This window comes from Triticum urartu, chromosome 3A, assembly GCF_056163025.1.
Source record: "Triticum urartu cultivar PI428250 chromosome 3A, HENAU_Tu73, whole genome shotgun sequence".
NCBI classification, from domain to species: domain Eukaryota; kingdom Viridiplantae; phylum Streptophyta; class Magnoliopsida; order Poales; family Poaceae; genus Triticum; species Triticum urartu.
In genome coordinates, this window is record NC_141875.1 from 43,070,625 (window position 1) to 43,082,491 (window position 11,867).

Consider the following 11,867-nt stretch of genomic DNA (forward strand, 5'->3'; position numbering starts at 1 on the left):
ATTGAATTCGGCAAAGTTCGGCAAATTGGACAAAACGTTAGGCTAAATTCGGCAAACTTGACATATATTCGACATGTCCGACGTTACATAAGTTACTAAAAATAACCCAACTAAGGGGCGAAGAAGTGGCTGAGCGCGGCGAAGTCGCCGATGTCGCCGCCATCCTCGTTGTCGTCGCCGGCCTTCTCCTTCTTGATGGCGCGGCCGCCCCTGCTGGACCCCTGCCCGGCGTCGCCATGGCGGACCGGTGGTGGCGGCGCGTCGTCATCGCTGTCGTCGAGGACGACGACACCTTCCTCGTCCCGGCCACGACACCGAGCTTCGAAGAGCTCGTAGGCGAGGCGCTGGCGCTCCAGCTTCAGCTGGGCCCAGTCATCGCGCGCCCATTTGAGGGCCTCCGCGTCGTCGAGCTCCTCCTCCTTGACGCCGCCGCCGAGCCTGGGTTCCGACTTCACGAGGCTCCGTCTTGACGGCGGCGAGCCCCGGCTCCGTCTTTGCCTTGACGTAGCGCGAAGGAGCCGAGGAGGAGGCGCACCTGCCGCCCTCGTTGATGACGATGCCGGCGCTGCGGGTGCGCCGACCGAGCGGCGTCTCCGCGGCGGGCTCGGCCTTGACGCCGAACAGCGCGGTGAGTCAGAAGAGTGGGAGGAGGAGCCGGAGGAGGAAGACGAGGAGCCGAACCTCCTGGGCACCCATGGCCCGGCGCTCTGGCGGGTGGGGGAGGGGGGACGGCCGCCGCGACAAGGTATGCCAACGGCGGGTCATTGCCGCCCTCGAGGCACGCCAGCACCTCATGGAGTGTGCGGCCGGGGACGTCCCACCAGACGCGGCGCCCGTCGCTGTTCTTGATGCCGCCCACCACCGGCGCCCGTTCGTGGATGCCAGCCGCTACGGCTGCCGGCGCTGGAAGTACTCCTCCCATGACGTGTGGTTGTCGGCGGCGTACTGGGGGAGGGCGCGCTGCTCCTTCGTCAGGGACGCCCGCACGCGGTCGACCTCGGCGACGAAGATGCTGAGGCGCGCGTCGACGTCGGGCACCGGGGGGTGTGTGGGGACGCCCCCGTTGCTGAGCTTCCACCCTGTCGGCCCGGCGCGCATGTCCGGCAGCGCCGGGATGTTGGCCTCGAAGAGGAGGTACGCCTCCCACTCCTGAAGCGAGCGACGGCCGAAGCCGTTGGCCGCCGCGGCGTCGCCGGGGAAGCATTCGACCATCGCTGAGGGAGGATAGGGAGATAGGCAGAGCTCGGCGGCGGACGGGAGAGAGGCAGATATCGGCGGTTGGTTTTGGGCTCGGGCTGGTGTGGCCAGCGGCGAGGGGGAGCCGCTGGTTTTATAGCCACGCCGTGTGTACGCATGGCGGGAAGGGAGGCGATGTCCTTGACGCGCCGCCCATGAGGAATCAATGGCAAGGCTGACCGGCGGCAGCCTTGCCATTGATTCCCCACGGGAAACCGAGGCGTTCTAGGGGAAGACGAGGCATGATGTCACTGACGCGGCTGGCCCGCGGCTCTTTCGCGCCAAAACCACTTGCCCCGGTGCCCCCAGGGCGCCGGGTTCGGCCTGAGTCCGCCGGCGCAAGTTTCGGCCCAAACCGGCGAAAAACGGGCTTTTCCATCATGAAGTCTGTCACCGGCGGCGGCGCCCGTTTCTCCTGATGGTATAGGACACGTGGAGGGAGGTGACTCGGTGGAAAAGACATGAAGGGAGGCGACTTGTCGGCGTAGAAGGTGGTCGGCCGGCGGCTGCAAGATGGCATCAAGCCTAGGCGATTGCGAGAGGACCTAGGTTTAGGTTTAGGTGGTGCGCGGGAGCGCCTTGAGGAGCCAGAGCGACCGAGCGAGGGGTCGTCATATACTTGTGTGGATTTGGGGCTGGGGCGCTAGGGCTGGGACCGCTGGGCAGTCGTGTAGTCGAGGGCCTCGTGGATGGATCAGCGGATGCTATGCAGTTTGACGGGTATGTTGGGTTTTGGGTTCGGATAATACTGAAACGGGATCCGTAAAACATGTTGAGTTTTATAATGTACCCAGTGCCATCCTGCGGGGTTCTTGAGTTCCGGCGCAAGTGGTGTCTCGGATAGAGCTCCACGAGACCTCCTATATCGCGCGTGATGCGCTGGCAAACGAGCCAATATGCACATCATCCCCTCCCGTGTGCCCTATTGGGTCAGTCCAGGTCGGGACGCCCCTGTTTTCTTTTGTCTTATTTCTATTTTTATTTTTCCTTCTTAAAATAATTTGGTACTTAAATTTTTTTCCATTTTTTTGAATTTTCGATAAATGTTCATGAAATCATAAAATTGTTCATAATTTTGAAAAAATGTTTGTAAATTTGAACTAAGTTTTGAGAATAAAAAAACTATGAACTTTTTTAGAAAATATTCAAAAAGAATAAAATGGTTCTTGAATTATAAAAAAAATTATCCATTCAAAAAATGTCCGCTGATTCAAACTGTTCATGCATTTCAAGAAATATGTTCGTCAAATGAATGTTGGTCAAAAAAATATTCATGAATCTCAAAAAATGTTCGTCAATTCAAACAATGTTTACCATTTCAGAAATGTTAACAGATTCAGAAAGGTTTGTCGATTCAGTAAAATGTTTTAACATCCATCATACAATAGCGGTGCCAAGGGGAGGCGCTGGAGCGTACTTATAATTTTAACGTCCATCGTGTCCTTAATTATTAAGATTCTTGCAACGAATTTTCATGGGCGACCGCATCCCCGTATCCTGAGTAGCATTGTTATGCTCCTCACTAAAATCCTTATTTAGCGTGGTCAAATGTTCATGGGCCCCCTGTTGCGGTAGCTAACCTACAAAAAAGAACGTAATATTGTCCACGACGATAAGACAACTTTGCTACAAAAAAAAGATACCGTCTGACTGACCGAATAAATTCACGAATGTAAGACGAGTTCGTGTTTGCCATGAGCGATTTCTACGCAAAAATCACCCTTACAATTATGCTGTAAATGCCATTGGAGACACATAGCATGCAAAATCAAAGGTAAAAAAAAGATGTCCGTTTCTTTTTAATATAAGATGTCAAAAGTCTACGCCATAATAAATTGCCAACCAAATCATGAATAAAACGCCATCCAGACTATAATTAATACTGCCATTAAGAAAATGATTTAAAAAGCAAACTAAAAATAAATATATATATAAATGCCATATAACCTATGATTAAACTTCCACCCAAGTGATACAGATAAAATGGAAATCTTAACAACGAGAAAATCTTGTGCCATGGCTGAGAAATGTGGTGACTGAGCATTGTGGGGAAGTATACCAACTTGGGAGGCTTATCGACACCACAACGCCTCCTGCCTGAGATGTCCATGAAATCATCATCATTGATCATCGTCGTCTAAACCGTCTCTGGCCAGCTTGTAAACAATATCTGAAAAAAATAAACAACAAAAAACCACGTCAAGGGGGGAACACATATGCAGAAAACTGTAAATCTCAAAGGTTAAAAAGGTAGATCATGGCAGATAAGTCCATCGGAGATAAAATGACCATCCACACCGTAAAAAAAAAAGCAAAAAACTTCTATCACACGTAAACAATCAAAAAAAGCATGCCATCTTAAAAATCTCCCTCCCACCCAGAGACCCATGGCAGTTTTCCCTCTCAAGCAAGGTTATGGCATGGCACATTGAACTCTTACTGTTGGCGCTGCTAGAAGGAGGGCGCGAGAGGGCCGGCCGGGGGCCTTTTTGCCCACGGCCGGGCAAGAGGGAAGGGATTTCCTTCTTAATTCTTACTTGATTAGATTGATACATCTTCTTTCTTTATATAGAGAGGTTTACTTGACTCCCAAGCAAGGTTTACTTGACCCCTAAGCAAGCGACCCTTATCTCTAATTAACCCTAAGACTAATGGGCCCATTAGGCCCATTACGTACTCTAACACTACACCCCACCTGACATGCAGCTTGTCCTCGAACTGCAGCCTAACCAACTTATAACCATGACTCGACGCAACACAAACCTAACACCTAAAAACAAGCCTTTTACATCTCGGCTTGTTTTATTATTCTCAACCTGAAATGGACTGGGACGCTTTATTTTGAACCCCTTAACAAAAAGTGGACAACATCCGCATGTCGGCCGTGCACGTGTACAGCCACCTGGATCCCGTGGACACCACCTGGACAAAAGGAGTGCATGTGTATGACCATCTGGAAGTGGTCGCAAGAGTGACCAGCAGAAGCGCCCTCGCAGCGGCCGGTGGCAGAATGCAGTAGTGCTACGCGGTGCGCTGCTGTCGGTGACACCATGCCTTCTCCCTGCCGGACGGCTGTTGGTTTCCACCGCACAGGGAAGAGTGGAGGGCTTGCAATGGAGAATGACGAGGAGGGGTGTGCCCCCCCAACCGCCGATGTCGCAGACTTTGAGGTCGCTGCCCGCGGGGAAAACAGTATGCCCGCCGCCCGTGGGGGAAACCGCATGCCCAAGATCCCCGACGCATCGAATGAGATCGAGGTCCTTTACGCAGCGAAGAGCGACTTGGAGGAGCGGCAGCTGCAGACCATGCATCTCCCGCACACACTGACGTGCTAGGAGGCCGCGCGCAGCAGCCTGCAGCCTCACCGCCGCCGACACGTGGCGGGTAGCAATCCAAGACCGAAATGGTGACGGCGACGGCGGGGACTGGACTTGGTGAAGCGGGACTCCCGCCGGTGCGGTCGATGCGGGACCGAAGCTGACTGGCGGTGGCTGCTGCACCTGCAGCGGCTGCTGTGGTGGCGCACCGGGCAGCGGCAGAGGCTGCTGCGGCGGAGCGCCGGGCGCGGCAGAGGCCGCAAGGAGCGGCGGCTGCCACTGCAGCCAGGGCTGGGTGGTGGTGGCGATGGATGGCAGCTGCAGCGGCTGCTGTAGTGGCGAGGCGAGCGCGGCGAAGGCCGCCTGGTGTGGCGGCTGCCATTGCAGCCACAACGGATCGGGGGCGGCGATGGGCGCTGGAGGCGCGGCGGGAGCCGGCGGCGGCCACTGCAGCCACTGTGGGGCGGCGGCGGGCGGCGGCGGCAGCGGCAGCTGCAGCGTCCCAGCGAACGCCGCGGAGGCCCCTGGATGCGGCGAGTACCACGGCAGGGCCGGCAGCCCGGTGGCGGCGGTCGGGGAAGGGGCGGCGGCGGCCCGTAGGGGCTGGCCAAGTAAAGCCGGATCCCCTGGACGGCTGTGACGAGGTCGTTGAGGACCCCGGTGATATCTTCCGGGGTGTAGGCGGTGGCCGGTGGTGCGATGGAGGGCGCCGACATCTGGGCGGTGACTACGCTGGAGGATGCGACCAGCGGCGCGGACGGGGAGGGCAGCGGCGCGGTGGTGACGGTCGGCAGCGGAAGCGACGGGGTGGGCGGCAGCGAAGACATGATCGAAACTGAGCTACCTACCAAATTGTTGGCGCTGCTAGAAGGAGGGCGCGAGAGGGCCGGCCGGGGGCCTTTTTGCCCACGGCCGGGCAAGAGGGAAGGGATTTCCTTCTTAATTCTTGCTTGATTAGATTGATACATCTCCTCTCTTTATATAGAGAGGTTTACTTTACTCCCAAACAAGGCTTACTTGACCCCTAAGCAAGCAACCCTTATCTCCAATTAACCCCAAAACTAATGGGCACATTAGGCCCATTATGTACTCTAACACTTACACATAAAAAATGGAAAAACAAACATGGCAATTTTTAGACTAACACACATAAAACGTGGTAGTATTAGTGTGGCTCTCATACAAAAGCACCATGGCATTTTTAGCTATCATAATCAAGGATATGCCAGATTAAAACACACACTAAACCATGGCAATTTAGATGTGGCGCACACACATATGCCGTGGCATTTTTCTCTCCACAGGAAGACATCATGGCATTTGTGCGCTAAAACCCTATTTTAAACATGGCAAAATCAGGATGAAAAATGACTATCTTCACAAAAAAGCTCATGGCATTTTCCCACTCAGACGCATTATATGGGCATGGACAAAAATAAACTCTCACACAAAACACAGATCATGGCAATTTCACACTAACACACACAACCATGGCAGTTTAGGTGTGGCACATACACATATGCCATGACATTTTCCTCTCCACAGGAACACATCATGGCATTTGTTCGCTAAAGAACCCTATTTGCCAAGTACGGTAGCACCTGATATTTCCCCCATACTTGGGGTGCTCCCTATACTTCAAGTCTAAAACATCAATTTTGAATGTCTCAAAATTTCTGAAAAAAATTATGAATGTTCAAAAGGAATATGACTACACCCCTTAAAAATTTCAGGTCCAAACTCGAAATGTACATTGAGAAATAAAAAAGACAAATTCAGATATGAATAGTGTCAAATGTTGCTTTTGTCTTTTTATGACACTATTCATGCTAGATTTCACATTTTTGTTTCTCAATGTGCATTTAGAATTTGGACCTGAAATTTTTAGGAGTTGTAGTCATATTCCTGGTAAACATGCATATTTTTTTCCACAATTTTCTAAAACATTTAAAATTGATTTATTTGAAGTTGGAGCATGGGGAGCACCCCAAGGATGAGAGTACTACATATCCCCCCCCCCCCCCCCAGGTATGGTAGCACCTGATATTTCCCCCTGTGTTCAGTGCTTCCCCAAGAGCCCGTAGCAGCCGCTAGATCTCCCTGTGGAGCACCGCAACGCCAAAACCATCCACTCCATGCTTCGGCTGTCGCTCTCAGTCAGTGCCCTGCTCAACTCCGGCCACTCCAGCTCCGGCTACTGCCACCGGGCGACCCACCGCATCGCCCGCATACGAATGAGCCCGACCGCGCTCGTTTTGGTCCCCCGTAGCCGTTTTCCGGCGAAGCCCGTGTGCTCCGCCGCTGCTTTGGCCACCGCCGGTGCATCACCGCATCTGGACGCGACTGGGAAGCTGCCAGGTGGGTCCCCCGCATCAGGCCATCAATTAGCCACTAACCAACCCCCACTACCCACTGACATGCGGGCCCCGCTATAGATAATTAGGTTAGTTAACTTAAACCTGCTAACTAGTTAGCCGACCCCATCCCCTAATTACCCGAGTTAACTTAATTAACCAACGATTTAAGCTAACAGTCACTGTCAGTTGGTTCCCGGTTAACCAATTAACCTACTGACTGGGCTAGCCCGAGCTAATGACAGGTTGGTCCCCTGATCAGTTTGACCAGTCAACAGATCTCCTCCAACATCGGAGCGGTACTCTATGGGCCCACTTGGTATTACAGTATCATCATCATCTGGCCAGACATATGTGATGAAGGTCATAGGAATACCGTAATACGAATACGAGTAAAGAGAACAAAACTGAAAACAAGGATAACATGTATAATGATCAAGGAGTTGATTACAGAGATACCGATGATATCTCACTCTTATGCGCAAAAAAAAAGAGAAGGGTACGCCTCACTTACAATCAGCAACCAACAGAAGCCAAAAATACCACACAACAAAACAACTTTACAAAAGGATCATGTGACGGAGTAAAGAGGCACGGGACGTGAAACGTGATAGCCTCACCGCGCAAAGAAAGGAGAGCATTACGGACGTGGAGTTTCTACACCTGAGCTCATATGCTCCTGCCGTGAACAGTAAAATAAATAAAATAGAAAAACGTTTCAAAAAAATCTGAAAAAATTTTGTGGCATGCTTTAAGAAATGCTTGTTGTGCATGCAAAATTTCATCACGAAATGACATTGGTGGAAGGCATGGTAAAAAAACAAAATCGATACTCTGTAAATGTTACTTTCAAACGCATTTTGGAGCTCTGATTTTGTTTTTTTTGCCACGACTTCCATGAATGCGATTTCATGATGAAATTTTGCATGCACAACAAACACTTCTTAAAGTATGCCATACAAAAATTTCAGAATTTTTTGAAATGTTTTTATATTTTATTTAGTGTACTGTTCACACCAGGAGCATATGAGCTCAGGTGTAGAAAGGTACTTTCGGAGCATTACTCCATATCTAGCAGCTAGCACATCCAAGGCAAGCCCCTCCCGCCCAAGGACTTGCTGCCCTTGGCCGCCATCCCAGACGACGCCCTTGTCTTCCCTCTCGTCCCCTTGCATGTCATCTGCAGCTCTGTCAGTCGGCCCTGCATTCGCCGCAGGCTCAGCCTCAGCGCCTCCTTCTTCTCGCCGTCTGCCACAACCCATCTCGAAATCGACGACGACGAGAGGAGCCGGAGCGCATTGGGCTGCAGTTGTAAGGACAGTGCCTGTACGGAGACCCCTGTTGGAATCCGTCGGTTCCTGGTCAGGTCCTTGCATGCCTCCAGCGTCAGCTTTTTGTAGTTGAGGCACCGACACAGTGTTGCGCACTCCTCGACAGTCAGCTCGGCGTGAGACTGCATACATTTACAAAGATACAAACATTATACCATCTCTTCATCGCAAAATATAACTATGTCAATAGGCTTTTATGACTCTGGCATCTATTTATATATTTTTATAATCTGAGTAAACCGAATGATTTACAAAATCACCAATATTTCTAGTTCGCCACCTATTTGAGAACAGAGGCGCACAATGCATGGTGCAAAAAGGGCCTGAGGGCGTCGCAAAATTTGCTTCCATAGCTTTGAAATGATCTCATTACAGAAGTATGGTGCAAAAGAGACTGTTATGATTGGTCTAACCATAATAATTTTAGAGTCTGCTAAATCAAGGTCGCATAGATCTTTTTTATGTCTATAAGTCCATGGTCATGAGTTTACCCTTTATTTGTAAGGAAGAATAATACATGTATTAATAAAAATAGTTACATGCACCATACGATGCAATGGCTAGATGTTTTCTATCATAATGTTTTCTATTAATTAGCATCAAGTAGGCAGCTTAGATGTGACATCCTTAAAAAACCTCTAGATGTGAATTAGACAAACTAGTTTTTGAATTCTGAACCAAATTTCTTCAAAATTCAGTTGAACATTTGAAATTTTGAAGAGAAGTACTGACCTCGAGGTAGATGTCCACTGCCCTGTACACGCCGTCGTAGCAGTCCCTGGCGGAGTCCGGCAGGCTCTCTGCGACGGCGAGGAACCTGGACACCCTCAGCCCGTGGTCCGGCGAGATCTCCGCCAGGTACTTGTCCATCAGCCTCCCCACCTTCCTCATCTTCTCCGACGAGCAGCCGGCCTCCTCCTCGCCCACGGAGCTCACGAAAACCCTGACGAGCCTCGTGACCAGGCCGACGTCGTACACGCCGCTGCCATCGCCGGAGACGAGGAGGTCGTCGAGCGTGGCCTGGTCCAGCATCTGCCCCACCAGCGCCTCCATCTTTCGCCTGCATTCCTTGCTCAGGCCCACGGCTGATACGATCCGCAGAACCCAGAAGAGACCTCTGCAGGAGAACGCCGCCCCGCCGCCGGAGTGCGCCACCCCGTGCACGGCCGTGTCGGCGAGTCCGACCAGGCTTCCCGAGTCGTCGACCTTGCGGAGCGCCGCGGCGCGGGGGAGGTAGTGCAGCAGGAACCGCGTCAGTGTGAGGTTCTTGTTGTCCACGCCGTAGCAGCCCAGCAGTTGCATGGCCTGCTCGACGGTCGGCGGGGATAGAGACGCCACGTCATCGAACCACCACTCCCTGCCGCCGCCCCCCAAGCATGACCGCTTCACCGACTCCGGCGTCTTGGCGGATGACGGCCGCCCGCTGGAGCCGCCGGCCGTGTCTGGCGACGATGACGAGGAGCTGTTCGACGTCTCTGCGCCTTCGGCGATCCTCGAGAACAGAGCTGAGAGGAGCTTCGCTCGGAGGCCGGAGACGTCCGCTCCTAACGCCTCGCAGCTCTTGACGGCGGCGAGCACGTCGGCCCAGCTCCAGTAGCAGAGCCCGACGTCCACGAAGGCCTCCGCCTGGGCGAGGAGGTTGCCGGCGCGCACCTCCTCGGTCATCTCCAAGAACGCGGCGGCGCAGTGCACGAGCGGGAGGTCGGGGGGGCGGAGCGGCGGGAGGCGGCCATTGCTGTAGCAGAACTGTGCCACGAGGTCGAACCCCTCACCGCCTCCAGGGAAGCCCGCGAGGTCGACGCACATTGACGCCGCCTCTGCTCCTCCTCCGCTCTTGGCCTTCGTCTCCCGCGTCGCCATTGCCCTCAGCCTCCCCGAGAAGGCGCACATGACGCTCTGCGTAATCAATCAATCATAGAATGTTAGAGTCATCGGTCCCTTGATCGATGCATGCATGCATGTTACGTATGGCGGGTACCTGGTGGAGAAGAAGCGTGTGACGGCCATCGACGTGCACCTTGAGGTCCCAGACCTTGTCCATGGCTTTCAACACGAGAGAAGATCAGCAGAACAAAACTTGAAGCAATGGCAGCCTGTGAGAAGATTTGCTCAGCCGTGGCTGGGAGTACGTAGTAGGACGTACGCACAGTCACAAGGGCACAGTGTGGTCAAGTGGTACGTGGGTGTCCATGTGTCCAGTGGAAGGAAAATGTCAAGGTTCATATAGGAAGAAAACAAAAACAAGTTTTGGTCAGGGTACAAATCAATGAACTTTTTATGGTGTGCTGGTGTTGTTGGCCTCTGTGGTTGAGAGCAGCAAGCAATTCATGGAGGAGATGGGCAAAAAAAAAAAATTCATGCAGGAGATAGGGCAAAAAGGACACCCGGCCCTGCCTTCTGAATGCACTAGAGCAAGCAAACAACATGCAATCCCTACGAATATCCATTTCTGAGATCAGGCTCATCTGGACCTGGTTAAAAAAATCACAAAATATCAAAAAATTAATATAAAAAATAGTTTTTTGCATGGCAGATAATTTGATGCGTGAGATGCGCTCAAAATTTTGGATCATTTGGATATATGTACAGCTCTCAATCTATTTAGTCAGTGTTTTCAACAAAAACAAATCTAGGGCTCCAGGAGACATTGTCTCCCCCACCCTCCTAATTAAGAAGAGCAAAGCTACACTTATGAATTGGGGCTAACCGGCTGGTAATTATTACATACTGATGTTGCATCATTTCGTTGATTATCATCACTAGACCCCACACATAAATTTGGGGGGAGGGGGTGCTAGTAGGTGGTTAGTTGAGGATTACGTCCATAAATTTGATCTTGTAGGTTTTGCACATAGGTCTGGTACTCTCCTGTATTACACAACCTTACAAGATCAAACTTATGGATGTGATCTAGCTGACCTCATTTCATGTATCCTCGCAAAAAAACCTCATTTCATGTATAAATTATTTGTAATCTAAAGTGTCATGCATCATGCCAAAAAGATGAGAGAATTGGAGCATGCATGCACCATTGCAAATACCTGTTTTGGTGACCATCCGCCCCTCCCCTCCTCGCTGCCAGAGAGCTCCTCTGGGTAAAGCCTGTTCAACAATGGCATCAGCGAGTCTATCCTTCCTCACATGGCATGGGTTTTCTCGGTTGTGTCGAAGGGCCTTAGGCTGATCTTTATTAGATAGAAAAGAGGGTACAACCGGATGCCATCAGGCTAGGCGATCTAGCGCCAATGGCTCACTCCAGCTAACAGAGCAGGCGCTCTGAACCAAGGTGGAGCAGAGTCAAAGAGAAGAAGAAGACGATGAAACAAAGTACAAGTAGCCGCCTCAATCGAAGATGTCAGCCACACATCCAGCTGCCCTCCACACAGCAATATCATCACGGATCAGATCGAGGACGCTGTTGGCTGTGCTGGCCGTGTGCTGGAAAATTCTTGCATTCCGCTCCTTCCAGATCCTCCAATGTACCAGGATAGCAATGGTGTCGAAATCACGCCTGTTCGCCTTGGGGATTCTCTTCCTTGCAGACAACCACCAGTCCTCTGTGGTGTTGCAAGAGTCATCAGGAATGGAGAAGTGTGCCCCCGTCCATTGCCTGAAAATGCTCCAAAGGT

The 11,867-nt window shown here is 51.8% G+C and overlaps 2 protein-coding genes across 2 annotated transcripts; both read right to left on the reverse strand.

The window, feature by feature from the left end:
• Positions 1-3,929: 3,929 nt before the first annotated feature.
• On the reverse strand, positions 3,930-5,380 carry LOC147978345 (uncharacterized). The gene is made up of 2 exons (XM_087514716.1): positions 5,313-5,380; positions 3,930-5,269 (listed from the first exon to the last, which is right to left on the reverse strand). Exons 1-2 carry the CDS (start codon positions 5,378-5,380, stop codon positions 4,258-4,260), a joined length of 1,080 nt encoding a protein of 359 aa, XP_087370842.1. The 3' UTR covers positions 3,930-4,257.
• Positions 5,381-7,985: 2,605 nt separating this feature from the next.
• On the reverse strand, positions 7,986-10,400 carry LOC125547846 (BTB/POZ domain-containing protein At3g19850-like). The gene is made up of 3 exons (XM_048711597.2): positions 10,217-10,400; positions 8,971-10,134; positions 7,986-8,360 (listed from the first exon to the last, which is right to left on the reverse strand). The coding sequence occupies exons 1-3, from the start codon at positions 10,277-10,279 to the stop codon at positions 7,986-7,988; spliced, it is 1,602 nt and encodes a 533-aa protein (XP_048567554.2). The 5' UTR covers positions 10,280-10,400.
• Positions 10,401-11,867: the final 1,467 nt, after the last annotated feature.

Bases quoted from the DNA above. Each gene is read 5' to 3' on its own strand.
- LOC147978345 (XM_087514716.1), bottom strand. From the start codon at position 5,380: ATGTCTTCGCTGCCGCCCACCCCGTCGCTTCCGCTGCCGACCGTCACC. The intron at 5,270-5,312 runs GTCCGCGCCGCT...GTCACCGCCCAG, and splicing joins ACCGCGCCGCTGCCCTCCCC to ATGTCGGCGCCCTCCATCGC.
- LOC125547846 (XM_048711597.2), bottom strand. From the start codon at position 10,279: ATGGACAAGGTCTGGGACCTCAAGGTGCACGTCGATGGCCGTCACACG. The intron at 10,135-10,216 runs GTACCCGCCATA...TTGATTACGCAG, and splicing joins ACACGCTTCTTCTCCACCAG to AGCGTCATGTGCGCCTTCTC. The intron at 8,361-8,970 runs GTCAGTACTTCT...AAATGTATGCAG, and splicing joins CAGTGGACATCTACCTCGAG to TCTCACGCCGAGCTGACTGT.